The sequence below is a fragment of the Poromitra crassiceps genome (assembly GCF_964638095.1).
Source record: "Poromitra crassiceps genome assembly, chromosome: 7".
Lineage (NCBI taxonomy): Eukaryota > Metazoa > Chordata > Actinopteri > Beryciformes > Melamphaidae > Poromitra > Poromitra crassiceps.
The window spans coordinates 48,632,911-48,660,018 of record NC_139628.1 but is presented as its reverse complement, the minus strand read 5'-3'; the positions used below and the strand labels follow the sequence as shown (position 1 = coordinate 48,660,018).

At 43.7% G+C, this 27,108-nt stretch overlaps 1 protein-coding gene across 1 annotated transcript; it reads right to left on the bottom strand.

Annotated features, from left to right (window-relative positions):
• Positions 1-1,883: 1,883 nt before the first annotated feature.
• LOC310779676 (uncharacterized protein) lies at positions 1,884-24,233 on the bottom strand (the record flags this gene model as incomplete). The annotated part of the gene is made up of 7 exons (XM_083640177.1): positions 1,884-1,996; positions 13,160-13,374; positions 14,053-14,140; positions 14,319-14,429; positions 18,517-19,435; positions 21,019-21,136; positions 23,317-24,233. The coding sequence occupies 7 exons, from the start codon at positions 24,231-24,233 to the stop codon at positions 1,884-1,886; spliced, it is 2,481 nt and encodes an 826-aa protein (XP_083496303.1).
• Positions 24,234-27,108: the final 2,875 nt, after the last annotated feature.

The following is a 27,108-nucleotide window of genomic DNA, read 5'->3' as shown; positions in this document are numbered from 1 at the left end:
CGTTCGACACTGTGGACCATGATGTCATGAAGCACAGGTTAGTTAGTATTGGTTTGTCAGACTCTGCTGTTGCTTGGTTTTCTAATTATTTTACTGACAGGACTCAATGTGTTCAGGCTGATGGTTTTATTTCTGAAGTTTTATCTGTCCACAAGGGGGTGCCACAAGGCTCGGTTTTAGGCCCTTTACTGTTCACAATTTATATTAATAACCTTGGCAAAAGTGCTTCACATGCAAACTTTCATTTTTATGCTGATGACACTGTTATTTACTGTTGTGCTGCCTCTCTGTCCAGGGCCTTGGAAAACCTGCAAAATGCTTTTAAATAAGTAGAATCCCAACTTCAGCAACTTAGGCTTGTTTTAAACCCGGACAAAACAAAACTGATGGTCTTTTCCAAATCCAAAACACAAATACATAGTGTAAATTCTACCGGCATTTATACATCTCAAGGTGCACAAATTCAATCCGTCACAACGTTTAAATACCTAGGCTTTTTACTGGATGACAGCTTGTCTTTTAAACCTCACATCGATAGCCTTGCTAGAAAGCTAAAAGTGAGGTTGGGGTTCTATTTCAGGAACAAATCATGTTTTTCTTTTTATGCTAAAAAGAAGCTTGTGGCAGATACATTTTTACCAGTTTTAGATTATGGCGATGTTCTTTACATGAATGCCTGCTCCACCTCACTTCATATACTGGACACTACCTACCATGGAGCTTTAAGATTCATCACTGGCTGTAGATCACTCACCCATCACTGCACTCTGTATTCTAAGGTAAACTGGCCATCCCTCACTGCCCGCAGGCTGCATCATTGGTATATCTTCATTTATAAAGCAGTCACCGGAAAGCTCCCCCTTTATCTCTGCTCCTACATCTCCATCACATCAAACCCATCTTACAGTTTACGCTCTCAGGACTTCCTCCATGCCTCAGTACCCAAAACTCGCACAGAGTTTGGGAAAAGGGCCTTCATGTTTTCTGCTCCCTCTGCCTGGAATGAACTGCAAAAAACCCTAAAACTAGCTAACCTCATCACCTTTCCTGATTTTAAAACTCACGTCGCAGACTTTTTAAAGAATGTGATCGGTCAATGTCACTGCTTTTCTGTATGAAGTGTTTTTAATATCTTGTATACAACCCCTCCCCACCCAACCCCCTTTTCCTCATTCCTACCTTTTACCCTAATCCCCCCCCCCCCCCCATCTCATCTCCCATTTTTCTTAACTGCTCCAACCCACATTCAATTCTCCTCATGACTGTATTGCCTTTTATGTTCTTGTTGTGCTTGCGTCTTGTTTTTTGTTTTGTTTTTATGGATGTTGCCATTTTCGCCAGGTCTTACTCGAAAAAGAGATCTTGGATCTCAAGTAATTTTCCTGGTGAAATAGAGAGAAAAAAAAAATATATATATATATATATATATATATATATATAGCGCCTTTCTAGACACAAGCGCTTCACATATCAGGGGAGGGAGGGGGAGGGAGCTCAACTCATCCACCACCGATGATTGACGATGTCTTGAGTCACCCTACCCATTCACCCTGACAGGTTGTTGACAGGTCCTTGGGATGACAGCTCCTTGTCAGGTCCATGAATGTTACAAATCCAGTCTAAGGTCAGGCCGCAACATAAAAGTTGTTAGGCGTGGGTTTTTTTTACTCAATGGCAGAGACAGACAGAGACAAAAATAGCAAGTTTAACAATGTTTGTTTATTCAAAGTTATTGGATTGGTCCGGCTGGACTAGATACCCAGGCAGAGAGCTGGCAGGCTGAAGTCCAGGCAGGCAAAGGGCAGGCAGGCAGGCCGACAGGTGAGGATTGGAGCAGGTAGCAGAAGTTAGGACAGCAGACGTTTCTCTCTGTGTAGCTGAGTTCATAATCTGGCACTGTCTTGGGAGTCTGGGCTGGGTATATAACGCCGCTTGATTAGTGACGACTGACAGCTGTAGTAGCTGGGACCCAGCTCCCACACACCTGGCTCCAATCCTGCAATCACAACACAAAGGGAGGGGGAGAGAGAAACTAGGAGGCAGAGGATGAGGGCATGACAAAAGTGATACGAGAGCAAGGTTTTAAAAAGGCAAAAGAGTATCACAGTATCACAGACAAACTTCTACACACAGTAAATAATGGTAAATAGGCTACGCATAATCTCACGTATAGTCAGACCCACCGTCGTCATTATGATAAAGCTAAACACGATGGATATCACACACATGGACTTAGGCTCTATCTTCCCCCTGGCCTTAGGCGCTAAACTGGCGTTAAAAGAAAAAAAAAAAAAAACACTTTGCGCCTGCCTACCTGTGACTCGGGAAGATAGCATCATGTTTTTACACCTCGAAATGCGCTTTACGCTGAAGAGGCGTGGCGCAGTGCCAGAATAGGCCAGAATGGGCGTTTCGGCCTTAAATACCAGCCTAAAGCTATCTTCCCAACTGGCGTTAATTTTGCGGTTAGCGCTTTTCAAAACCAGGCCTTATTCACTCCGCCGGCTCCCCTACCAAGCCACACACAGACACACGTGCATTTCTCCCAGCATGCATTGAAGCTTACTAAATTTTGACAAGAAAAAGCAACCAAATCAGCCTAAGTAGGCTAAGTGGTAGATAGAAATAATATTTATGTTAACACAAAAGGTAATTCTAGAACATTTCAATATTGGACAAAATAAAACATAAAAATCAAAACACAACCCTATGTGAAACATACATGTAATCCAGGTGGCATATATATCCAACGTGCAGGGGCGGAGCGACCCCCAAGCTCCTAGGGTGCCCCCCCCCCCCCCAAAAAAAATCTTATCAAGGCCGGCGGCGAAGAAAAATTTGCCTTTTTTGCATGTTTGAATCTGTTTTAGCCATATTTAGTGGAATATCTCATTTTAAACACACCAATGTTATTGTATATTGATTGAATTGCTCTCACACTCAGGCCTGGCCTGGCCTGGCATGCAAAAAAAAAAAAAAAAAAAAAAAATTGATGGGGGCCCACTGACGAGTTGGCGCACCCTCTGCCCCGGTGTATGCTCCGCTACTGCCAACGTGGTATATTCGAGTGACAACCGTAACACGGTTGTACTGTGATGACCACTCCAACAAGACTTAACTTATAGTCTAGCAGAAAGGGCCTTTGAGATACCCCTACCCGAGGTAGAACAAAACACAACAATGATTTTTCTTATCTTTAGGGTCTCCCATTAATGAAATTGATTGTTGTCAAATTTTATTTTGGGTGGGGGAAAAAAGAGCCAAATTAGGCCAGTCTGAATAGGGGAAAGGTGACAAAAAAGCCCATAACTTGAGAATGCTCACGCTTTTCCTCATCAGATTTGCTGAGGCATGAACCAGGTGGCTGCCCTACATCACCAAATCAGAAAATTATTTAACTAAAAAGATCATGAATTATAGTCTTGTAAACATAGCTTTAGTTTAGACGGAAATTTTACTTTGTGGTGATAGAAACACTCCATCACTTTTCTCTCATTTATCAGAAAAACAGAAATCCCTAAAAAATATACCATTACTGAATTGTCTAGGGTGCTATTGAACACTAACCAGTAGTTTTATGGAGATATCTGGTACCGTTCTATTGCAAATGAGATTTCTTTAGACATAGGCCTACTACCTCTTCTCTGAAACAGTCAAATTAGGTAATTCCGAATGGGGGATAAGTGGCATAATACTACTACTAATAGATGGCACGGTGGCTCAGTGGTTAGTACTGTTACCTCACAGCAAGAAGGTCCCGGGTTCGAACCCCAGTCTGTCCCAGGTCCTTTCTGTGTGGAGTTTGCATGTTCTCCCCGTGTTCGTGTGGGTTTTCTCCAGGTGCTCCGGTTTCCTCCCACCACCTAAAAGACATGTATGTTAGGGTTAATACTCCTGTCTGTGCCCCTGACTACTGGTCAAGCACCTGCCCTTTTGGCCTTTGACTGATAAGTGGCCTTTATGCCACCCATATTATTGTCTTTCAGGGGATGAATAATGCTCCAAATTTAGGCTACATTTTGGGAAAGGAAAAACTGGCATGGCCATTTTCAAAGGGGTCCATTGACCTCTCACCTCAAGATATCTAAGTGAGAATGGTTCTCACTCAAGTCTCCCCCTACACACACACACACACACACACACACACACACACACACACTAATCCCATGCAATTTTTGGCACACATTTTTGGATGCTGTATAAATGTGTTATCTTTGCCGATTTTATTTGAATATTTCTGCATACTTATTGGAATTATACAAATTGGGCATGACTGGAAAGCTGAGACTCATGTGGATTTAATTAGCCCAATCATATTCATGTGTGATGATTTTATAGTCCCCATAATAGCCATTTCATAGTGACACCATCTTTTATAACTTGACCTCACTGTATAAAATGATTTTTTTAAGTTAGTATGTGTCTTTGTCTTACATTTGTCTGTAGTATGTGTGTTGAGATAATGACAGACTGTGAACAATGCTCTGAGAAAGTGAGCAGAAAGGCTCAAAGCTCAAAGCGCAAGTTATGCAGCGCAAACAGTAAAATATTGACTTAACATTATTTTTGTTTGTAATAAGCTAAAATATCTACACCGTAGGACATTTTTCTCACAGAAATGATGATGACATAAATACAGGCAATGCCGCAGGATATTATGCCCAAGCAAACATCCTGTAAGTTTAATAATGTGTACAGATGGAGTGAAGACGTGTCTGTTCAGATCATATTGTACTCCACTCTATACCACTCATGCTTAATCGGTGTTACGATGATGAGGGGGTCTTTGGACTCTCCCCTTTCACTTTAGCAATAAGTTCATGCAAAGCTGTGGTCTCTAAAGTGGATGGGAGCACTTCAAGTGTGGTCACCCTCGGGCACCACAGTGTGTTAATCCGGGCCTGACTGTATGTAGCCGAACTATTTATTTTATAAATAATCATGAGAGGCAGGCGTGGACTGCATAATCGGGCACGTCGGGCCAAATTGGGCTTCAAACGGCCCAAATCTGGCTTCAAATGACCCAAATTGGGCTTCAAACGGCCCAAATTAGGCTTCAAACGGCCCAAATTTTTCACTGCCGACCTCGCCGGCACGCGCGTCGGCCCGTATCGGCCTGGCCTGCTTGGTATCTAATGCCCGGCCTGAATTATGATCCCAGTCCGCCCCTGATGAGAGGGGTGCCCTTTTTCCCCCACATGAGCACCTGCCCCCCAAAATGTCTGTGCACACCACTGGTGTGTAGTGTGTGTAGTCACTGTGTATAATGTGTACTAATCAGTAGTGGCTTTTAAACATGAAGTCTGGATCATGTCTGGCTAGCCAGAACAGGATATTTTCCGGTTTTACCTTTTTAAACATGAGGGGCCCGCAATAATCTTGTCGATTGCGTGGAGAGACAAGCTTAATATCCATATAATCCATATTTGTAGTTTCGAAGAGACAAGTGCAAGATTGGCTCCGGGTAGCAAGCAGAGGGATAGGGAGAGGGTAGGGAGAGATAGGGAGAGAGGGAGAAAAAGCGACCGCCTTCGTTGAGAGTTGAGCAACTTAAAGGATAAATAAAGGTTAACTTAATAATAATACATTTTATTTGGTGACACCTTTCAAAACACCCAAGGTCATTGTACAGTGCATAAAAGAGACATAACATTCTAAAAGATCATACATAAAAACAAGCATTGCAAACACCAGCAGCATTAAAATATGACGAGCGTAGATAAAAGAAAAAACAGCAGATACACACGGCAGGCGAATAACGTACATTGCGTGCTGTATATGATTAAAGTGAGTAGGCCAATTTGAACAGGTGGGTTTGGAGCCTAACCCTAACCCTGGGTTTTTATGTGGGGTGCAAAGGAAAGGGTGCTGTCCAGAATGACGTGGAGGACTTGGGTGGAGAAGGGAGCAGGGAAGCTGTCAATGATGATGTTTGGGGCAGTGGTGTTTTGAGCTTTGGAGAGGAGGTCTTTGGAGCCGATGAGCAGGGCCTCGGTTTTACTGGCGTTTAACTTCAGGAAATTCCTGCTCATCCAGCTCCTGATGTCCTGGAGGCAGGGGGTGAGGGAGATGGGAGGAAGAGCAGTGGTGGGTTTGGTGGAGATACAGCCCCCTATCGTTGCATCGGCCTAGTTTCTACGCCGAGCGCCTGGCGCAGTGGGCGTGGACCAGCGCACTTGATATCTTGGTCTTGGCGCTAGACGCAGCCTCAACCATTACAACCACGCCTTTTAAGCGTAAAATTATGCACCTTCAGTTCATTGGATAAGTGCAATAAACGAATCGCACGCTTGCCTTTTTAGCTCCAATTCCACTGGTCCCGCAAAACCAGACGAAAGCCAAGCGCTCTGCCCCCCCCCCCCCTCCCTTCATCCAGTCTTGTCTGTCTCCATTATAGGCTATTATTCCATATTATTATGCTTCTCAAACCAATCTAACTGCAGTTTAAATACTGCAAGCATGTAAATACGCTACACTATAGCAAGATCAAAGTGAAAATAATGTTCTAAATGCATCAGCTAGAAAAATATAGCCTATTAGATTGGTGAAAGTTTGTCCAGAAAGATATCATTTTCTCTCGCCTGCTGCAGGAAGGATGATGCACATAAATATAGCCTACATTATGTAAAGTCATTGCATAAATGTGTTTTTATTGTAGCCTAAAACTAAATGTGGAGTAGGGCCAAGTTATTGGAGCGGACATCACAGTATAGCAGATGACAGTAGAAGCTTCCGAAGCGCGTTCCGCTGTCACTTATCTAAATCACGTTAAATCGACAAGGGGTATTTATAGCCCCAGTAGGACATATATATTTCACATAGGGTGGTGTTTTCATTTCGATGTTTTATTTGGTCCAATATTGAAATGTTCTACAATTGGAGGTTGTCTTACCATTACACATTATTTAGATCCTCCCTTAATATAGGTTTTCGGCTCATTTGGTTGCTATTTAGTAGCGAAATGGAGAAGCACAATGCATGTTGGGACATTCACATTGCAGTGAACTTACAGCTTATTTTTTCTATGGGACTCTGAGCGAGGGAGTCAGAGACAGTCGGTATTGTGCCTGTCAGACTGAGGAGAGAGGGAGAGAGTGACACAGAGAAGGGTGACAGAGGAGAGAGCCAGAGGGGAGGGAGAGAGCCAGAGGGGAGCGCTCCGCGCAACTGGCGCACTCTGAATAGGCCTGGTTTTCAAAAGCGCAAAGCGCTAAATGTACGCCAGGTCGGAAGATAGCAGTACGCCGGTATTTAGCGCCCACTCTGGCCCATTCTGGGACTGCGCCACGCCCATTCGGCCTAAAGCGCATTTGGCAGCGTAAAGCCATATTGATATCGTCCCAAAACAGGCGCAAGGCACGTTTTTTTGCGTTTAAGGCCCGTATTAGTGCCGAAGGCCTGTGGGAGAATAGGGCCCTGACAGACTTTTACTTTACTTTCTTTACTTTATTTCATTTAGCAGATGCCTTTCTCCAAAGCGACGTACAGAGGAATAAAAATATAGAATCAGGTAAACAGACATTGTAGCCAGCAATAATAATAAAGATAATAATACTGTACAACCAAGGTGAACATTGATGCCAGCAATAGTAAAAAGGATAATAAATACAAACAGGTTAACATTGATGCCACACCAGGTAAAAACGGTGACATTATTAAAATCAAGTCCATGAGCAGCAAATAAGGGAGGAAGAAGGTAGGGTTAGGGGCGAGTAAAGTGGAGAGAAAAGAGATGTGTTTTAGTCGATTGCGGAAAATAGGGAGCGACTCTGCCGTCCTGACCATGGGGGGGAGCTCATTCCACCATTTGGGGGCGAGGCAAGAAAAAAGTCTGGATTTTGAGCGACCCTTGAGCCTGCGAAGCAAGGGGGGGGGCGAGACGGCCTAGTGGAGGGGGCGGTGAGAGGTTTGGAACTTGACCATGGGTTGAAGGTATTGGGGGGATGTTGAGTGGACAGCTCTGTAAGCATGGACCAGGGTCTTGAATTTGATATGTGACAGGATGTATCAGGATGTAGCATGTAGACCTGGGTATCATCGGCGTAGCAGTGAAACTGGACACCATGGTGACGGAGGATTTTACCCAGGGGGAGGAGGTAGGTGATGAATAGGAGTGGACCCAATACTGACCCCTGGGTCAAACGGCAGAACACCTGGACGTGTGGTTCCCTAGTTGGACAAACTGTTGTCTGTCGACCGGTCAGGTAGGATGCAAACCAGGGAAGTGCAACACCAGTGATTCCAATGTTCGTCAGGTGCTCCAGAAGTAGTGGGTGGGAGATGGTATCGAAAGCAGCAGAGAGGTCAAGGAGGATGAGGATGGTGAGTAGTCCAGAGTCAGCTGCACGGAGGAGGTCGATAGCGATTTTTACCAGGGCTGTTTCAGTGTTGTGATTAGGGTGGAAACCATATTGAAATGGTTTGTGGAGGTTGTTTGAGTCGAGGTGGGACTGCAGTTGGGCGGAAACCCTCTCAAGAGTTTTGGAGATGAAGGGGAGGTTGGAGATGGGACGGTAGTGGTTCAGGTCAGATGGGTACTGTCGCCTGTAAGTTAAGAATGCTCACTCTGATGGTCATCATATTTGAAGAGGGAAATACCAGGTGGCTGAACTACATCACCAAATAGTCAGAATGTGGGTAACCCAATAGAATAAAATTTACCTAAATTGCAAGCCTCAAAAACATAGGTGTAAATATTGGAAGTTTTATTGAAACTGGAACATTAATCCAAACTATATAAATCAGTAGTATCCCCTGTCTTGACATGACAAAATAACACAAGTATAATAGTAATCATAATACATTTGTTTTATGGTAGCCTCAAATCTCAGTGTTTCATTTAATTTCATAAACAAAAACAGGAGAACGGACTGGAAAACAAAATAACCAAGGCAAAAATAAAACAGAACAGAGGAATAAAAAGTGGCTGCTCAATGCCGCCCATCGCAATCCCACTATGGAGACCTGCGCCGCCAGACTCATCTCACGGTAGGGAGGGGAGGCTGGCCAGCGAGACTAGCGATGCTCTGTCCTACAAACCACAACAGCACATCTCCTGTGATGTCCTCAATGTGGAACAATTCACATTCTCTTCTCTCCGCTATGCCTTATGTCATGCTAATTCTTGACGAAAACGTACTAAAGGCCAACATAGACCAGTCACTTATCGGATGAGATAGGAGATGTCTCCTATACATAGCAGCATGTTATCTGTCTTCGGGATCATGTCTATGTTCCCCGGGTTCTATGTTCCCCGGGTTCTATATTCCCCGTTTTTCACTAACCTCTCCCAGCCCCCACGCCAAACCTAACCTCCCCCCATGCCTAAACCTAACCTCCCCCAGACCCTAACCCAAAACCTAACCTCTCCCACCCCCACGCCTAAACCTAAGGTCGGCATTGCGGGTGGTCGGCATAGCAGGTGGACACCATTTGGGAAAAGCGGGGAACATAGGACCCGGGGAACATAGGGATGACCCCCTGTCTTCTTCTGCAGGTTGAGAGTGGAGTAGACAACGATCTGTTCTGTTTGACCTGGAGTCTTTCCTGGTTACCAATTTAGAGTGATCATAAAAAGGGAGGAGGATGAGGGTCATGTCTGCTGCAAGCCAGGAGGATTTGGGTGTGTCTTGTGAACACTGTAGTGGGGATTTTAGTGTAGCCTATTTGGTAAACAAATTGGAGCATTAGCCCAACATTGAGGCTGGCCTGGTGGAATTGTTCTGAAGACTATGTATCAGGAAACTGTCATTTGCTGTTTCTCATTGGTCTGTCAGTGACATTGTTTCTTCTGTCACTATTGCTCCTCTCTCTCTCTCTCTCTCTCTCTCTCTCTCTCTCTCTCTCACTCTGTGTCTCTCTCTCTCTCTCTCTCTCTCACTCTGTGTCTCTCTACAGGGAAACAAACATATGAAAATAACAGATACCATTGTGTCAAATGCTTCACTGGAGCGGGAAGGAAAACAGTTAAGGCCTAAACATGGTCGTCCGTCAGAGCCTCGCCCCCGCCCTCCTCTGACGGGGGCTGCTCGAAAATGTGACTCAGCGCCGACGATACGTGCGTGACGTCAGCTGCACGAGAGTTGCGACTGGCCGTTGCCTTGGCTCATCGTCGTAAAGTCGCCTTTCAAAGCATGACGTTAGATTATAACGAACTAGTTGTGTGGCTTAGCCTTCCCAAATGTTGAGGGTCGTTTTTTAGAATTGAATAAGTAAAATTGCATTCAATTTCATTCAGACTGCCTGGCACACAATCTCCGCCATTTTCACACGGAGCTTCCACAGGAGGAGGGAGGGTGGGAGGAGGGAGGGCGTAGTGGCGTCCGAGCATGTAGGGCTAGCTGGCGCCGGCAGACGGCGAGACGGCTCCAATTCGAGGCGGACGGATGACCATGTTTAGGCCTTAACTCTCTTCATCCATGACAAGGAAGAGGATGTTTTAATATTTTTACTTGTCCAGCATAGTGCCATTGTCAGTTCAAGGAATCTTTTCATAGCCTACAAAACAAATGCCAAACCCTGTTACATGGAATCACTGCCGTAGCCAGACTTGGCTCATTGGGTGTGCCACAGAAAGCCAGGGTATGCCAGGGGGCGGAGCATACCCTGGCAAACAAATTTGGGCCTTTTCAAACCAGATTTAGAGGAATATTAAGATAGGACCATATGACCATAACCATCAATGTTTGCTCCTTTTCACACTCATTATTAGCAGGTAGAAGCAGTCAATTAAATTGTATTTTTTGGCAACATGTAAAACCACTTTGGTATCTCAAAAAAGTCTCACCTACTTTTTCCAATGAGTGTTCTAGTCGGGAAAGAACGCAAGTTTGGTTGGCATGCAGGTTCGTCTACTCCAGAGAGATCTGTAGCGTTCTCAGTGTCTGCTGCTGCACAAACCACCAGTGTGTTTTTGGCTGCGTCCCCCCGCTGTTATTAACGTCATTGTTTTGGCTGCATCATCTTCATCATCGTCTGTCTCTCCACTGTCCACCACCAAGCGTTCACACCCAAAGCGCTTTTTTCAGTCAGAAAGCTATGAAAATCATGTTGAGAGCGCTTCCATTGTGCACAAAATACAGCGCACAGAGTGTTTTTTTGTGCTCCGTTTGTTTTTCCCCTGTAGTCGCGTGCAGTACAGATCAGAACACAACGACCACACGGACGGTCACCAGCTAGTTTTGTCTGTTTGATGTTGTTCACTGTCAACATCAAAGCCAGATTATTGCTAATTCTGGCAGCAACAGAGGTTGAAAATCCCTCGGGAGGAGAAAAGGTACAGTAGGAAGAGTGAAAAAGACGATCAGGGCGCTTTTCCTCAATGTTCAACTTTTTCAGCTTAAAAACGCCCACAGCGCTCCTCCAAAAACAACAGACGCCACCAGCGCTGAAACGCCAGGTGCGTTCATTAAAAGAGGAGCACGTCTAGCGCGTCCTTACATAGAGAATGAATTGCAGAAAGACGTTGGCAGCTCCAAAAACGCTATTGGTCTGAATGGCCGACAGGCTGTGCATGACAGCTGATGTGTTTTGTAGACAAACAAACAACTTAATTTTTCCTCCTTTCTTTTTGGGTGTGCCAGCTGCCTGTGTGGGTGGCATTGGCGCACCCGTAGCTACGCCATAGCATGGAATACAAATATTGATGTAGAAAATATATATATAGATATATTTTTGCCAACTCCGGGAAGAAACTATGAGAGAAAAGACAATGTCAGAGAGCCTGATTTCTATATATTGGAATATATTGACCATTTCATGGTCTATCAGAAGAAAATCTAACAAAATAGAATACAATGATAGCTTATCTTTTGGCCAAATTTCAAATTTTGTTAATTTACACTGAGATGTAGCAATACCAACATACATTTAATTGTTGTCCTTTACACATAATCCTTTCGCTACACATCTTCTATGGAAGCTTGAAAAGCAAGTTTGATGATATCGACGGTGGGTCTGACTACGTGAGAATAAAACATCACCTAACCCGTTCTCTCCTCTTTGCACTTTGGCATAAAGTGGCAAAAACAAAGCCAATGTTTTGGCGTAGCCATGGAAAAAGGCCACACCTAACTGGAGCCTTTGCAGTGTGCGAGCTTTATTTTTTCTACAGTGGCATAGCCAGACTTGGCACATTGGGTATGCCACAGAAAGAGAGGGTGTGCCAGGGGGCGGACTATTTCAAAAAAAAATTGGGCCTTTTCAAGCCAGATTTAGAGGGGAAATGGCGACATCTAGTGGACAAAAAAAATCACTACATAGTGCCTTTAAGATAGGACGTGGAGGATGTGTCTCCTTCACATCAGTGCTGAAATGGTGGCAAGGCTGGCAAAATACAGCATCAACTTTAATGCTGTACTCTAGCCAACTGTATCTGTTGTACCATTTAGCTGAAAAACACCTACGTTTTCCAAAGAGTGTTCTAGTAGGGAAGTAGGCAAGTTTCGTTGGCATGCAGGTTCGTCTACTGCAGAGAGATCTGTAGCGTCAGTGTCCTCTGGCTCTGCACAAACCTCCGGTGTGTTGTTGGCTGCGTTCCCCGCTGTTAACGTCATTGTTTCGGCTGCATCATCTTCTTCATCATCGTCTGTCTCTTCTCCACTGTACACCACCAATACAGGTGCGGGAACGGGTGCACTACAATCCGCACTTGTTGAGGGGGAGGGTGACGACGAGTCATCTTCTTCCTCCTCGTCAATGCGACGTTTCTTGCCTTTGCCGAAAAAGCTTAAAAGCGGGCTTTGTTTCATGTCTTCTTGATTTGGCGCTGCTGCTGCTGTGTGTGCGTGCGTGCATTTGTTTACTTTACGTGGACGACAGCTTAACTAGTTTCCCATGATGCTCCGGGGCACATAGGTCAGCGGACAGTTGGACACTTAAGCATGACAGCTGATGTGTTTTGCAGACAAACAAAAAACTTTTCTTTACCCCATTTTTTTTGGGGTGTGCCAGTTGCCTGTCTGGGTGGCATTTGCACACCCAGGCGCACCCGTGGCTACGCGCCTGCAATGAGAGCCAACAGTATAATGTAGCCTAGCATGGCTCCAAACGCACCAAATTACTTCTCGTCGCACTTGAACAGGCGCTCCTCTTTGTTTTTCATTAGCTCCCACTCAGGCCTTGGAGCCTGGAACACTAGCCACAGGCTACAGATGGCTACTTGAATTAACATGCACTCTGCAATGATGATGTAGGTAGGGCTTATAGAGCTTCTTCATGACCCTCTGCACAAAGGCAAAGACGATCTTATAGGACTTCACCAGGATGCAGGAGGAGACACACAGGGTGAAGCTGGTGGCCAAACAGTACCTGCCGCTGCTCAGCACTGCCACCTGGTGGGCCTGCCGCCAAAAAGGACCACTCTCGCAAAGGTGCCTGAGAGAGACAGGAGGAGAATAGAGGGAGATGGGGCCCACTGACCAGTGTTGGGGGTAACTCATTACAAAAGTAACATATTACATATAATATATTACTTTTAGCAGTAACTCAGTAATATAACTTATTACTTATAGGATTTCAGTAATATTATGCCAGTTCCTTTGTCAAGTAACTCAAGTTACAAATTGAGTTACATTTTATTAAATCAAAGCACATATTTGAAAAAGATACAATCATTTCCTAATCAAACTGTGTGTTTTTATGCAAATAACCACTATAGATGACAATCACAAAGGAAAAGAATAACATTTAGAATTTTGGATTGTTTACACTGACTTCAAGGCGGTTTAAATAATTTTTCGGGATGGTTCCGGGGCGGCGATGTCATTCTGCTGCTGCTGTTGTATTGGTAAAAGTAATGCAAAAGTAGTGAAATAAGTAACGAGTTACTCTACACAGAAAGTAATATTGTAAAGTAACTTATTACTTTCAAATGAAAGTAACTAGTAATATGTAGTATATTACATTTTGAAAGTAACTTGCCCAACACTCCTACTGACGGCCGCACAACAGGGCTGTTCCAGTAAACTATGAAGATGATCCCAGCAGAGAGGGTGAGCACTGCCGCCAGGGCAGTGATGGCCAGCAGTATCATACAATAGAAATTTTCCCAACCGAGGAAGACAGTTTTCTTGCGGGTGCAGCTGGCGCTTCCTATCCTGGAGTAATGGCTCGGTGTCACAGTGATCACACACCTCAGAATCTAGAAACAGAGGAAGAACTCTTAGAAACAACACAATACTGCAGTCGCCCACCGCCGCCGGTTCAATTCCCGGGAGCGGTACTTTCAGCTTGGTCAGACGCGTCTGCATTATTTGGTAGCATAGCATGTAAGGCTAGCTGTAGAGGGGAGTCCAAATGAAGGTGAAACTAATACACACCTGTGTCATTGGAAAAGTAGTTCTCAGTTGCAGGGGACACGTTCATAGCAGCAGACAGGCTGTCCCGCAGCTGACTTATTGCTGAAGCCTGGAGCACAGCTGTTTGAGCACCTGGAAACCACCGTGTGACGGAGTGACTGAGGAGAGAACGGGGCCCCGGATACCTACGTAGTTAGATAAGCGGTTTAGGAGGATGTTATGATCGACTGTATCGAAGGCCGCGCTTAAGTCTAATAGAATGAGAAGAGAGGAAAAATTTGAGTCTGACGCGAGGAGAAGGTCATTGGTTACTTTTGTAAGAGCAGTTTCAGTACTGATAGAGAATCGAATTCCTTAACCATTCTACATCCGCTAAATGTATATATAACAGCTGATAGCCTATCTAAACCAAATAAATTGAAGCCAGGAGTCCAGGAAGATGACTTATGAACGTATATTTATTACCATAACATTCTCCTATACACTGTGTTATAGGAGAGACTGAATCTCAATGTACCATCTGATCAATGTACAGAGTCAAATATTCAGCGGCGATGTCACAATTTGACATAAGCTTTATACTGTAAAGGAAGAGGAAAGGCAGAGAGGAGGGGGTGATGACTTGACTTGGAGCCTACAGGGCTGCCTGTCTGTATCAACAAGTGTTCCTGTCTCATGGCCATTGTCATGCTGAGTTTCTGAAGGCCAGAGCAAAGGGGAGAAATCTCCTGCTTGATAAGCTAGTTATGTGTCAGGTGTCATGTCATAATGTGTGAGATGTCATGTCATTGTAACTCACTGTAGCATAATTATGTGTATGCAAATATAGCTTATTGATTAGGAAATGGCATGGAACTTATATTTTTCTCCAACAAGTACTATGGAGCGATCTAAAACCAGATTGAAAGAGATCGGGAAGTTTATTATGCGAGAGGTAGTCAGTTAATTGGGTCGAGACTACTTTGTCAAGAACTTTAGAGAGGAAGGGGAGATTTGAGATTGGTCTGAAATTGTTAAGAACCTCAGAATCAAGATTTGGCTTTTTAAGTAGAGGTTTAATTACAGCAGATTTGAAGGAGGCTGGCAGAGTTAATGCCAGAGGAGAGAGAGCTATTGATAATGTTAAGTAAGGAGGGGGGGGGGGGCTAATATTGGAAGAAGTTCCTTAATCAACTTTGCAGGGAGAGGGTCGAATAGACAGCTCGGACCCCGATGGAGTGTGGTGCCGCATTTCATGCAATTTGGACTTATTCCAGGACTGTCTGTATGTCTGTCCTTCGCGTATCTCGAGAACTGTTTGTCAGATCGACTTCAAACTTGTGCTTAGGGCAGTGTATCTTAAAGTGTGGGGCGCGCCCCACTTGTGGGGCGCAGTGGTATTACAGGTGGGGCGCGGGTGAAATCCGCGGAACCAATGTTTTAGCCATTTTTAGGTCGGACTTCTTTTCCCCGTGAGGAAATAAACAAACCCCGCGCTTCCGTAGTGACCCGTTCATTCATCAGACAGACTGGAGGCTGTTTAGTTTAGATTAGTGCACAATGAAGAGACATTTGGCTGGGACAAACAAGGAGTCGGAGGGCGGCAGTCAACTAAAAAAACCGAGACGAAAATATGATGACGCCTATCTTGCTCTGGGATTCACAGTCAATGCGGTAGGAGACGAGGAGAGACCAGTCTGTGTTCTCTGTCTGAAAACTCTGGCAGCGGACAGCATGAAGCCTAACAAATTAAAAAGACACTTGGAGACAACACACCCCACTTTCGTCAATAAGCCACTCGGGTTCTTTCAGAGGAAACTCGGTGAATACCGCAAGCAGGAAAATCGCTTTGTAAAAGTGGCATCAGTGAACAGCAAAGCACAACTAGCGTCATACAAGGTCGCATACAGAATTGCACAGTGCAAGAAGCCGCACACCATCGCTGAGGAGCTCATACTCCCAGCAGCTATCCATATGGTGTCAACTATGCTGAATGAGACCAGCGCTGCAAAATTGAAGACTATCCCGCTGTCCAATGACACAGTTGCAAAACGTATATGTGACATTTCAAATGATCTCGAGGAACAACTCACGGAAAAACTGACAGACACACGTTTCGCCTTACAAGTGGACGAGGCTACGGACAGCAATAAAGACTGCTTGCTTATCGCCTATGTTCGCTTTGTCACGTCGGAGTCACTGAGTGAGGATTTGCTGTTTTGCAAGTACGTTACAAGCAGAGCAACAGCTGAAGAGCTATGCTTCTGGACAGTTACCTGACACAACACGGGCTGAATTGGGAGAACTGTGTGGGTTTTTGCAGCCACTAATACTGAGAAAACTTGAGTCCTCACCATTATTATTATTATTTTCTGCACAGGTTGCACTTTATTATTCTTTTGAAAAGATTTGCAGTGGAAAACAGGCTCATTGCAGCCACTAATACTGATAAAACTTGAGTCCTCACAAATGTCTGCACTTATTATTTTCTGCAGGTTGCACCTTATTATTGTTTTGAAACGATTTGCAGTGGAAAACAGGCAGCCCTTAATACAGTGATAGTGACTTGAACTCACAATTAAGATATTTGAATTTATTTTGTTTTGTAGAGGTTGCACTTTATTGTTATTGTTTTTGAAAAGATGTGCAGGGCAAAACAGCCAGAATATAGAAATGAATGGTCATTATGTCAATAAAAGTTAAACTTGGACCGTTTTGTTTCAATTTTGTTGGGGCGGTGGGGCCCGAAAGATTTTCTTCCTCCAAAGTGGGGCCTGACAGAAAAAGTTTGAGAACCACTGGCTTAGGGGGACCTGACAGAGTGCAGTGTGTGTGCGGGGGGGAAGCGCCCACGGGGTGGTGCATGGGGGAACGGGCACTGCACTAGTTGGCTTCAATTTTGACAAACAGAGCTACCCCCTTGTATGCAACACATTTATGTGGGATGAATGGTTTTCACTTTAGATTAGGGGATGCAGAAAGCCTTGTAAATGAATTGTAAATTATTTACACATCATTTACAACAGGTGAGGAACATTTCATTTACTAAAGGTTTATAGATGACTTACATTTATTAATCATCTACAAATGTATATTCATGTTTTGTAAATGGTTAGTTCATCATTAACTAAAGGCTTATAAATGAGTTACGACTGAACGTTATTATAAAGTGTTCCCGAACATTTATACCAGTAATCCAGCACACACCAGGATATCAGGATTGACCCTTCTTTTTATTAATAGATCACATTAAAAAGGCAAGGAGAAGAATATGGCCGAACAAGGCTCTAACAGTGATACTCAACTTGCAGCCCGGGGGCTAATTCACAATGAAAACTAACGTGAAACTTGACTGAGTTCCAGCTAAAGTGACAAATGCCGCCGTCTGCTATCCACTCAGGCAGTTATATTATATAATATGTACCTAACTAACTTAAACTAACTAACTATCCTATGTGCACAAAATGGTCAGACTAAACTCTGGCTGACACCCCAAAAACCTACAATCCACTACTGTACAGAAAAAATAATATTAATGTTTGTTTGTTTGTTTGTTAACTGGCCCCTGGCCTCCTATCATTATACAAAAGTGGCCCCCGGACAAAGCAAGTTATTGGGGACTAGGCCCCCATTGACTCCAAATGATTTACATCATGTGACCTCTTGACCTTTCAACTTTAAATGGTTGTAACTCGGGAACGCAAAGGGCAAAGGGCTACGGGCCCAAAGAGCACAACTATGTCGGAATCTGACCTTTGAACCTTTTGAATGACTGCGATAGCTCTCTCAAAAGTGAAGTATTTTAAATGTTGTTAATATGTATTGTTAATATGTTATGTGTCTAAAAGTAAAACGTGAGAAAAATGGCTTCAGACATTCTATTTTGTACAGTGGCATTCCACCAAAACCATGAAAATAAATAATTTACCCCTTTGTTTTATGAAAATAATTATTCACCATCACCATGATGTACTACGAGATGAGAGTCACCAAATCACTCAAAATTCCGAAATACCCGTAAAACTCATTTTCAACCTTCTTTTGCTCATTGCCAACAATGTGCAGCAGCGACATGTGAAGGGCTTCTGCAGGCCACCACACATACTGTATAGCAGTGACATGTGAAGGGTTTCTGCAGGCCACCACACATATATGAAAAAAAAAAAAAGTGTAAGTTTTTCTTCCCTAACAAGCACAGCATCTCACATTTCTCATCTTTTTTTATTTTTATTCATAATACACTGGAATACATTTGACAAGGATTTGCGTATCTCTTGGGACTGAACCCCATAGATGATGGGGTTGAGGCTGCCAGGAACGATATTAAAGAGCAGGGAAGAAATCTTCCTATAGTACGAGTACTGAGGGAAGCGATGGAGGATGATGGGAATCAATCCACTCACAAACATGATCAGATACAGGCACAGGTGAGTGCCGCAGGTCTTCAAGGCTTTACCGTTCAAAGACTTGCTCTTGCTAGTCACACAGGCAGCTGTGATCTTTGCGTAGGTAAGGAGTATACTGCCTATAGAGGCGCCCAGCAAGACCACAGTGTAAGCGAGGCCGTAGACGTTATTGACAAAGACGCTCTCACAGGAGAGTTTAAACAACGAGGCGTTGTCACAGAAAATGTGCGTGATCAGAGTCCTGCATCGGCTCAGCCGCATGGTCAGGCTGAGGAGAATAGCCACCAAAACAAAGGCCGCCCCCCAGGCAGAAATAGTCAACTTGATCACCATTGCGTTACTCATGATCGTATGGTAGTGGAAGGGGTTGCAGATGGCCACGTATCTGTCAAAAGCCATGGTCATGAGCACTGTGTGTGCGTTGGTGCCGAACATGTGCAAGGTGAAGGCCTGAAGCAGACACTCGTAGTAGTTGATGAGACGATCGGACGGAGGTACCAGGACGTCGGCGATCATTCGCGGAAATAAGAGAGAGTTGCCCAGAATATCGTTGATTGACAGGTTACAGAAGAGGAAATACATTGGCTGGTGGAGACTCCTCTCTGTCCATATCAGAACCACAACGCTCCCGTTTACAACTAAGATGAACACATAGACAAGGATCAGGAAGAAGAAGACGGGGTACTTAGTAGTCTTTGTGACCTTCAACCCCTCAAGCTGAAGTGTGAGGCTGTTGTACGTGTAGTTTTCCATCTGTTAAAAAAAGAAATTAATAGACATGGGGGGGGGGGGGGGGGGGGATATGAATGGCTTATTGGACACAAGTTGCAGTAATGTAGTAAAGACGTGCCATGACACAGACACTGCTGCAAATCTTAACTCAACACGGAAAGGTGTTTTATTCATTTTGTTGAATACTATAATGATTGATTCATATTCAATGATCATCCCTTTTTAAGCCATACAGTATTTTCAACAATACATACGACAAACACACCAGTGGCAACCATTGTGAAGAGGAAAACAAACAAACACATTGGATATTTTGCCAGAGGAATGGGGTCACTGTGGACTTACTTTGCTGCTTATTGTTATGTGAATATAGTTATTCTCGCCATTCGGCCGGACTGGCATCCATCTATTCTAGTTGATAACCTTGGTAACCTTGACAACTCACTGTTTAAATATATCATTTATGTTGATAGCTTTAGGGAAACCAAGCTTGACATGTAACCTTGACAACCCACTGTTTAAATATATAATTTATGTTGATAGCTTTAGGGAAACCAAGCTTGATTTTCTTGATTGATATACATGTAACCCCTAGACAAAGCACTGTTTAAATATATAATTTCTGTTGATGTACATGTGTGTGTGTTGTGTGTGTGTGTGTGTGTGTGTGTGTGTGTGTGTGTGTGTGTGTGTGTGTGTGTGTGTGTGTGTGTGTGTGTGTGTGTGTGTTAGCTTTAGGGAAACCAAGCTTGATTTTCTTTCAAATATCAAATATAAGCCAAAAGCTATCCAGGTGCAGTTGGATTTTATTTCCCATTCTCTTTATCTCAATTCTGAAAGTTGAAGAATTACTCGTTTTATCTTGAGAGGTGATGGGAATGATTGCCTGTTGTAAATCAACTCATCTGTTTATGCAGTTATTCACAGCAGAAGAACACAAATCAAACTCAAACTATGAATTCTATGAATTTGTTTTTCCATTACATTCTAGGCTACTGTATAACAGCTGTTTTGAGTAGTATTATCAACAAGCACGACTTGATCTACTGGTAATAATTTGATGATGGGCAACTTGCTTACCTCTTCCATCCTCAGTCCCATCTCTCTGTTGACAATCTTTGTCTTCTTCTATTTTATGAGCACAACTTTGTCCTCTGGGGAAGCCACAGGACAGAGACCGTTATCCTCATCTCATAAAACATGATGTCATGTTAATGTCGTCAATGGCAACTGTCAACAGGCCGTACAAGTGAATGAAAAACACCTTGTTTTTTCATCATATTAGAATATGAGTGCCACATACCACCTAAGCAGGTCCTTCACAAAATAATTATGAAATAGCTACTATTTAAAAGAGCCCAGAATGTTAATTTGATTGTCAACTGCACAAACTAGAGCAAGGCAATATTAGACGATGCATGAACCTGCATTTCCCCTCGGGGATAAATAACATACTCTATCTATCTTACACATTGACAGTAAATGTAGGGCTAGGTTCAAAGTCAGCTCTCAAAGAAATCATCCATTTATGTTGGGTGACACCCTGGCTTTCCCGCGCGCTAGCTGGCAAGATGCTAGCTGGCAAGATGCTAACTGCGGCTGACTTGTCTTCTCGTCTCGCCGCCCCCGGAGCCAACCGCCTCCCTGCCGCTGTGCCTCGATGATTTCCGCCCGTGGACCGAGGAGGCCTGCAGGTGCTTTTTCGCCAACCCCACGTGAACTCTGCATGCCCAACAACCCATGTGAACTCTGCATGCCCAACAACCCACGTGAACTCTGCATGCCCAACAACCCACGTGAACTCTGCATGCCCAACGACGCCATGCGGACCTGCTCCAACTGCACCTTCGGCGCCGGAGCTCATTAGTGATACCACACTCAGCTGACCTGGTGAGTCGCAGCTCCACCCGATAGACCAGTGATACTCAACTTGCGGCCCGCGATGGAATTGAAAAAAAAAAAAAAAAAAAAAAAAAATATATATATATATATATATATATATATATATATATATATATATATATATATATATATTTTTTTACAGTGCACCTGAACGCAACATGCAAGATACCCGCTGAATAATAATTAATTTCAGCTCTAACATTAAGTCGGTCAGAAAATCTGCTTTTTATCATCTTAAAAATATTGCTCGGATTAGGGGCTTCATGTCCAGTCAGGACTTAGAAAAACTAATTCATGCCTTTATTTACAGTAGATTAGATTACTGTAACAGGCCTTTTCCGGTATCTCAAATAAGGAACTTAGGCAACTCCAGCTCATTCAAAATGCTGCTGCTAGGGTCTTAACTAGGACTGAGAGGGCTAATCATATTACCCCTGTTCTTAAATCTCTACACTGGCTCCCTGTAGGTTACAGAATTAAATTTAAAATCCTTCTTTTAGCCTACAAATCGCTCAACGGCCTAGGCCCACAATACATAGCAGATCTCCTCCCTCGCTATGAACCAACTAGACCTCTCAGGTCAGCTGGGTCCGGCCTAATGGCTGTCCCAAGGATCCACTCGAACCAGGGCAGGGCCGCCTTTAGACACTGTGCTGCTGTTAGCTGGAACAACCTGCCTGAGGCCCTCAGATTTTCCTCAACACTTCCTATTTTTAAAAATGGTCTAAAAACTTTTCTGTTTAGCACCGCTTTTAACTGTTGAAATGTCTATTTATCCTATTATTTTCCTGTATTGACCAAACGTTTTGCTTTTAATTGTCTTTTTATCTTCTTTTATTCTCTTATGTCTGTAATGTCTTGTGAAGCACTTTGAATTGCTTTATGTATGAAATGTGCTATATAAATAAAATTGACTTGACTTGACTTGAATAAGTGTCCAAATGTTCATGTCATTCTGGCCAATACTCCACTTCTGTTATAGCATTTCTGTCTGGAATATGGAATATCTTTCAATAATCTATGATTTAGCTGCTAAATTATCAAATACCACCGTCTGCTCGCTACACAGGCACTTATATGTACTTAACCTAACTAATTTAACCTAACTAACTATCCGGTGTGCACAACATTGTCAGACTAAACTCCGGCTGACACCCCAAAAACCTACAATCCGCTACAGAAAAATGTATATTGTTTGTTGATTAACTGGCCCCTGGCCTTCTATCATTTCACGAAAGTGGCCCCCGGGCAAAGCAAGTTGAGTATCCCTGCGATAGACCCTTCTCACGGGGGCCATTTTGTGTCGAAAAGGCAGGGTAAACACAGGTGCAAGCAAAACACTAATGAGGGTTTCCAACTTCCATGACTGGAATTTGGACCGCGGTCCGCCTTTTGGGGGTGGACGTGCTCGCTGGTCGGGACCCTCCTACTGTCATCCGTGCACACACTACACGGGGTGTTGCTGCATCGAGGGCTCTGCCAGGGCAGATGCAAACGCCTTCTGTGCCGGTGCACGCTAGGGGTGCAAAAGCCTTTACACCGTGAGATGAACTAGAGGGTTTTCCAAAATGCTTACATTTTTTAGAAAAAGTCAAGTTTATTTACATCACCTTTAATCACAGTTTGAGTCTCACAATGCCCACTTTATGAAGCAATCAATGAAAACAACCCCCCCCCCCCGACCCTACACATTAATTTACATATAGGCACTTACATACAGTACTGTATATACAAACACAACATTAATTTACATATAGGCACTTACATACAGTACTGTATATACAAACACAACATTAATTTACATATAGGCACTTACATACAGTACTGTATATACAAACACAACATTAATTTACAGATAGGCACTTACATACAATACTGTATATACAAACACAACATTAATTTACATATAGGCACTTACATACAGTACTGTATACAAACACAAACACTTGTGGTGTCATGTGACCCATCATGTTATAGTCATAGTAAATGATTTTTTGGGCTGGAATATATTTGATAAGAATTTGCGTATCTCTGTGGACTGTACTCCATAAATAATAGGGTTGAGACTGCCAGGGATGATGTGGAACAGAATACTGGAGACCTTCCTTTCATAGATATACTGTGGGAAACGATGGAGGGCAATGGGAATCATTCCGCTGAGGAACATGATCAGATACAAGCAGAGGTGTGTGCTGCAAGTCGCCAAGGCTTTCTTGTTCAAAGACTTGTTCTTACTAGTGAGGCAGACAGACGTGATCTTGGAATACGTGAGAACCATGCTGCCTATAGAGGCCGTCAGCAGAACCACACTGAAGGTGAGGCCATAGACGTTATTGATGAAGACACTCTCGCAGGACAGTTTAAACAACGAGGCGTTGTCACAGAAAGGGTTTGTGATCAGAGTCCTGCATCGGTTCAGCCGTACGGTCAAACCGAGGAGAATAGCCACCGAAACAAAGGCCACCCCCCAGGCAGAAACGGTTAATTTGATCACCATTTTATTACTCATGATTGTAGCGTAGCGCAGGGGGTTGCAGATGGCCACATACCTGTCAAAGGCCATGACCATGAGTATTGTATGAGAGGCAGTGGCGAACATGTGTATCGTGAAGGCCTGGACCACACACTCATAATAGCTGATGAGACGTTCAGAGGGAGGCACCAGCATGTCTTTAAGCAGCCGCGGCAGCATGTTGGAATTGCCAAGGATGTCATTGATTGAGAGATTGCAAAACAGGAGATACATGGGCTGGTGAAGGCTCTTCTCGATGCACACCAGGACTACAATGCCCACGTTGGCAAATATAATCGATACGTAGGAGAAGAAGAAGAACAGAAAGACAGGGTACGTGGAGTCCTCCGGGACCTTTAAGCCCTCCAGCTGCAGTGTGAAGCTGTTGTAGGTGTAGTTGTCCATTAACCTGAAACAAAGAAACACAAGAGGATATTGTGATCGGCCCTCAGAGTTTTATTCACCAATCAGCAACTTCACAACCCATATGATGTCATGTCATTTAATTTTATAATGTTCATCTTAATACCTATTCAATACTGCAATACTGCATTTTGTGCAGCTGCAACACTTTTGCACTTTATTACTACAATAACTGTTTTAAGCTGCTGTATATATTACATTATTATGTACAAATCTGACATATTTATGACTTTCTTATTCTATAGTACTTTTGATAAATATGTCGAATAGTGGACATATTTCACACACACTCACACACACACACACACACACACACACACACACACACACACACACACACACACACACACACACACTTTTTTGTTTTGTTTTATTGTATCTTTAATTTGATTATATATCCTATTTTCTTATAATTTCTCTATGCTTATATTTCCCTGACTGAATGTGAGCAACTGCAGCATTACCCACTTTCCCCTCAATAAAGTATTTCAGATTCTGATATTGTTATGTCACATATGATTATAAAGTCTAAGAAGTCTAGTAATATCAGTGATATGACAAAGTATTTCCTGTAAATAAGTACATTATTCAAACAAACTTTTAGAAAGGAGAATTATGGTTAGTTCAATAGCGCCCACCTTGCCTCTTTCAGCTCATTCAGTTCTTAGTCGTCTCCTTGTTGTCTCTTCAGTTACCTATATCACTAGTTTTGTAGGAGTGATTTTATCATCAGGGGGAAGCATTTAAATTTACATCAGATAATGGATGATTTAACTTTGTCATCAATATGAGGTTGAGAACAGGCTAAAATTATTTGTAGATCACAGACAGAAAACAACACTATGCTTCACAAGGCCAAGAGCAATACATGTATCATAAAATAAAATACAAACGTACACATCATCATACACCAACACATTAGCCCTGTTCCAAACTGGTCCCTATTCCAGAAATAGTGGACTATATAGTGTGTTGGCAATTTTGTACTAGTGTCCGAATTCTCAACTGTTAATTTGATTCACTATAGTTCACTATAACACCCACAATGCACTGCAATTTCTAGTGAACAGAGAATGTACCCTATTTTCTCCCATATTGAATGCAGCAATACCCTCAGTAAAATGAAAGGTGTTGGAGGAAAGCTGCGGGTGAGTTGTGCTGCTGTGCTGCTGTGCTGCTGTCTGAGCAAGTTGTGGTGAACTTGAGAAGTGTCTCCTTTTATCTCTCTCTCTCTCTCTCTCCCTCTCCCTCTCCCTCTCCCTCTCCCTCTCCCTCTCCCTCTCCCTCTCCCTCTCACTCCCTCTCTCTCTCTCTCTCCCCCCTCTCCCTCTATCTCCCTCTCTCTCTCTCTCTCTCTCTCCCCCCCTCTCCCTCTCTCTCCCTCTCCCTCTTTCTCTCTCTCTACACTCTTTACCCCCACTGATTTGTCGAACTGCACGAAATTCTACACTGCACTTTATCGGGCCCCAGCGGCGCACCTGCCAAGTTCGAAGTCGATCGGACGAACGGTTAGATACGTGAAAGCCATCTTCTGATTGGTCGGATTGGACGAAATCCGACAATGCACTTTCTCGGTTCCCCAGCAGCGCACCCGCCAAGTTCGAAGTCTATCAGACCAACGGTTCTGGAGATACGCAAAGGCCATGTTCTGATTGGTCAAATTGCACAAAATCCGATACTGTACTTTCTTTGGTCACCAGCTGCGCATCCGGCAAGTTCAAAGACGATCGGATCAATGGTTCTGGAAATATGCAAAAGGCTGCTCCTGTTTCGTCAAATTGCATGGGTTCCCAGCAGCGCACCCGCCAAGTTTGAAGTCAATCGGACAAACGGTTCTCGAGATATACCACTTTTTGTGTTGCCAGTAGGAGACGCTATGTATATGCGCATGTCCCAATTGCGCGAGATTCGGCACTGCACTCCGACGGGTGCCCAGCAGCGCACTCCCCAAGTTTGTAGTTGATCGGACGAACAGCTCTCGAGATAAATGAATAAAGTTTTTCTGATTCTGATTTTGTGTTACCTTAAGGTTGCGCTATGGCTATGCCAAATTGCATGAAATTCGGCACTGCACTCCAAGCTCAGCTTCCAAGCAGGGCACACCCCAATTTGAAGTCAATCGGATGAACGGTTCTCAAGCATTGACTGTATAATAAGTAGCATGACATCACCCATTGGCTTTGGAGTCATGGTTTGAAGCCACTTTTCAGTTGAATTCTGGGTCATTTTGATGCGCGCCATGGCCCCTATCGTTGCATCGGCGCAGTTTCTAGGCCGAGCGGCAGGCGCAGATCAAAGCAGTGGGCGTGGAAAGGCGCACTTGATATCGTGGTGCTGGCGCTAGATGCAGCCCAAAGCATTACAACCACGCCTTTTAGGCGTAAAATTATGCACCGTCATGCTCATTGGATAAGTGCAATAAACGAATCGCACGCTTGCCTTTTTAGCTCCAATTCCAGTGATCCCGCAAAACCAGACGAAAGCCAAACGCTCTGCCCCCCCCCCCCCCCTCCCTTCATCCAGCCTGTCTGTCTGCATTATAGGCTATTATTCCATATTATTATGCTTCTCAAACCAATCTAACTGCAGTTTCAATACTGCAAGCATGTAAATACGCTACACTATAGCAAGATCAAAGTGAAAATAATGTTCTATGCATCAGTTAGAAAAATATAGCCTATTAGATTGGTGAAAGTTTGTCCAGAAAGATATCATTTTCTCTCGCCTGCTGCAGGAAGGATGATGCACATAAATATACCCTACATTATGTCAAGTCATTGCATAAATGTGTTTTTATTGTAAAACTAAATGTGAAATAGGGCCAAGTTATTGGACGGACATCACAATATAGCAGATG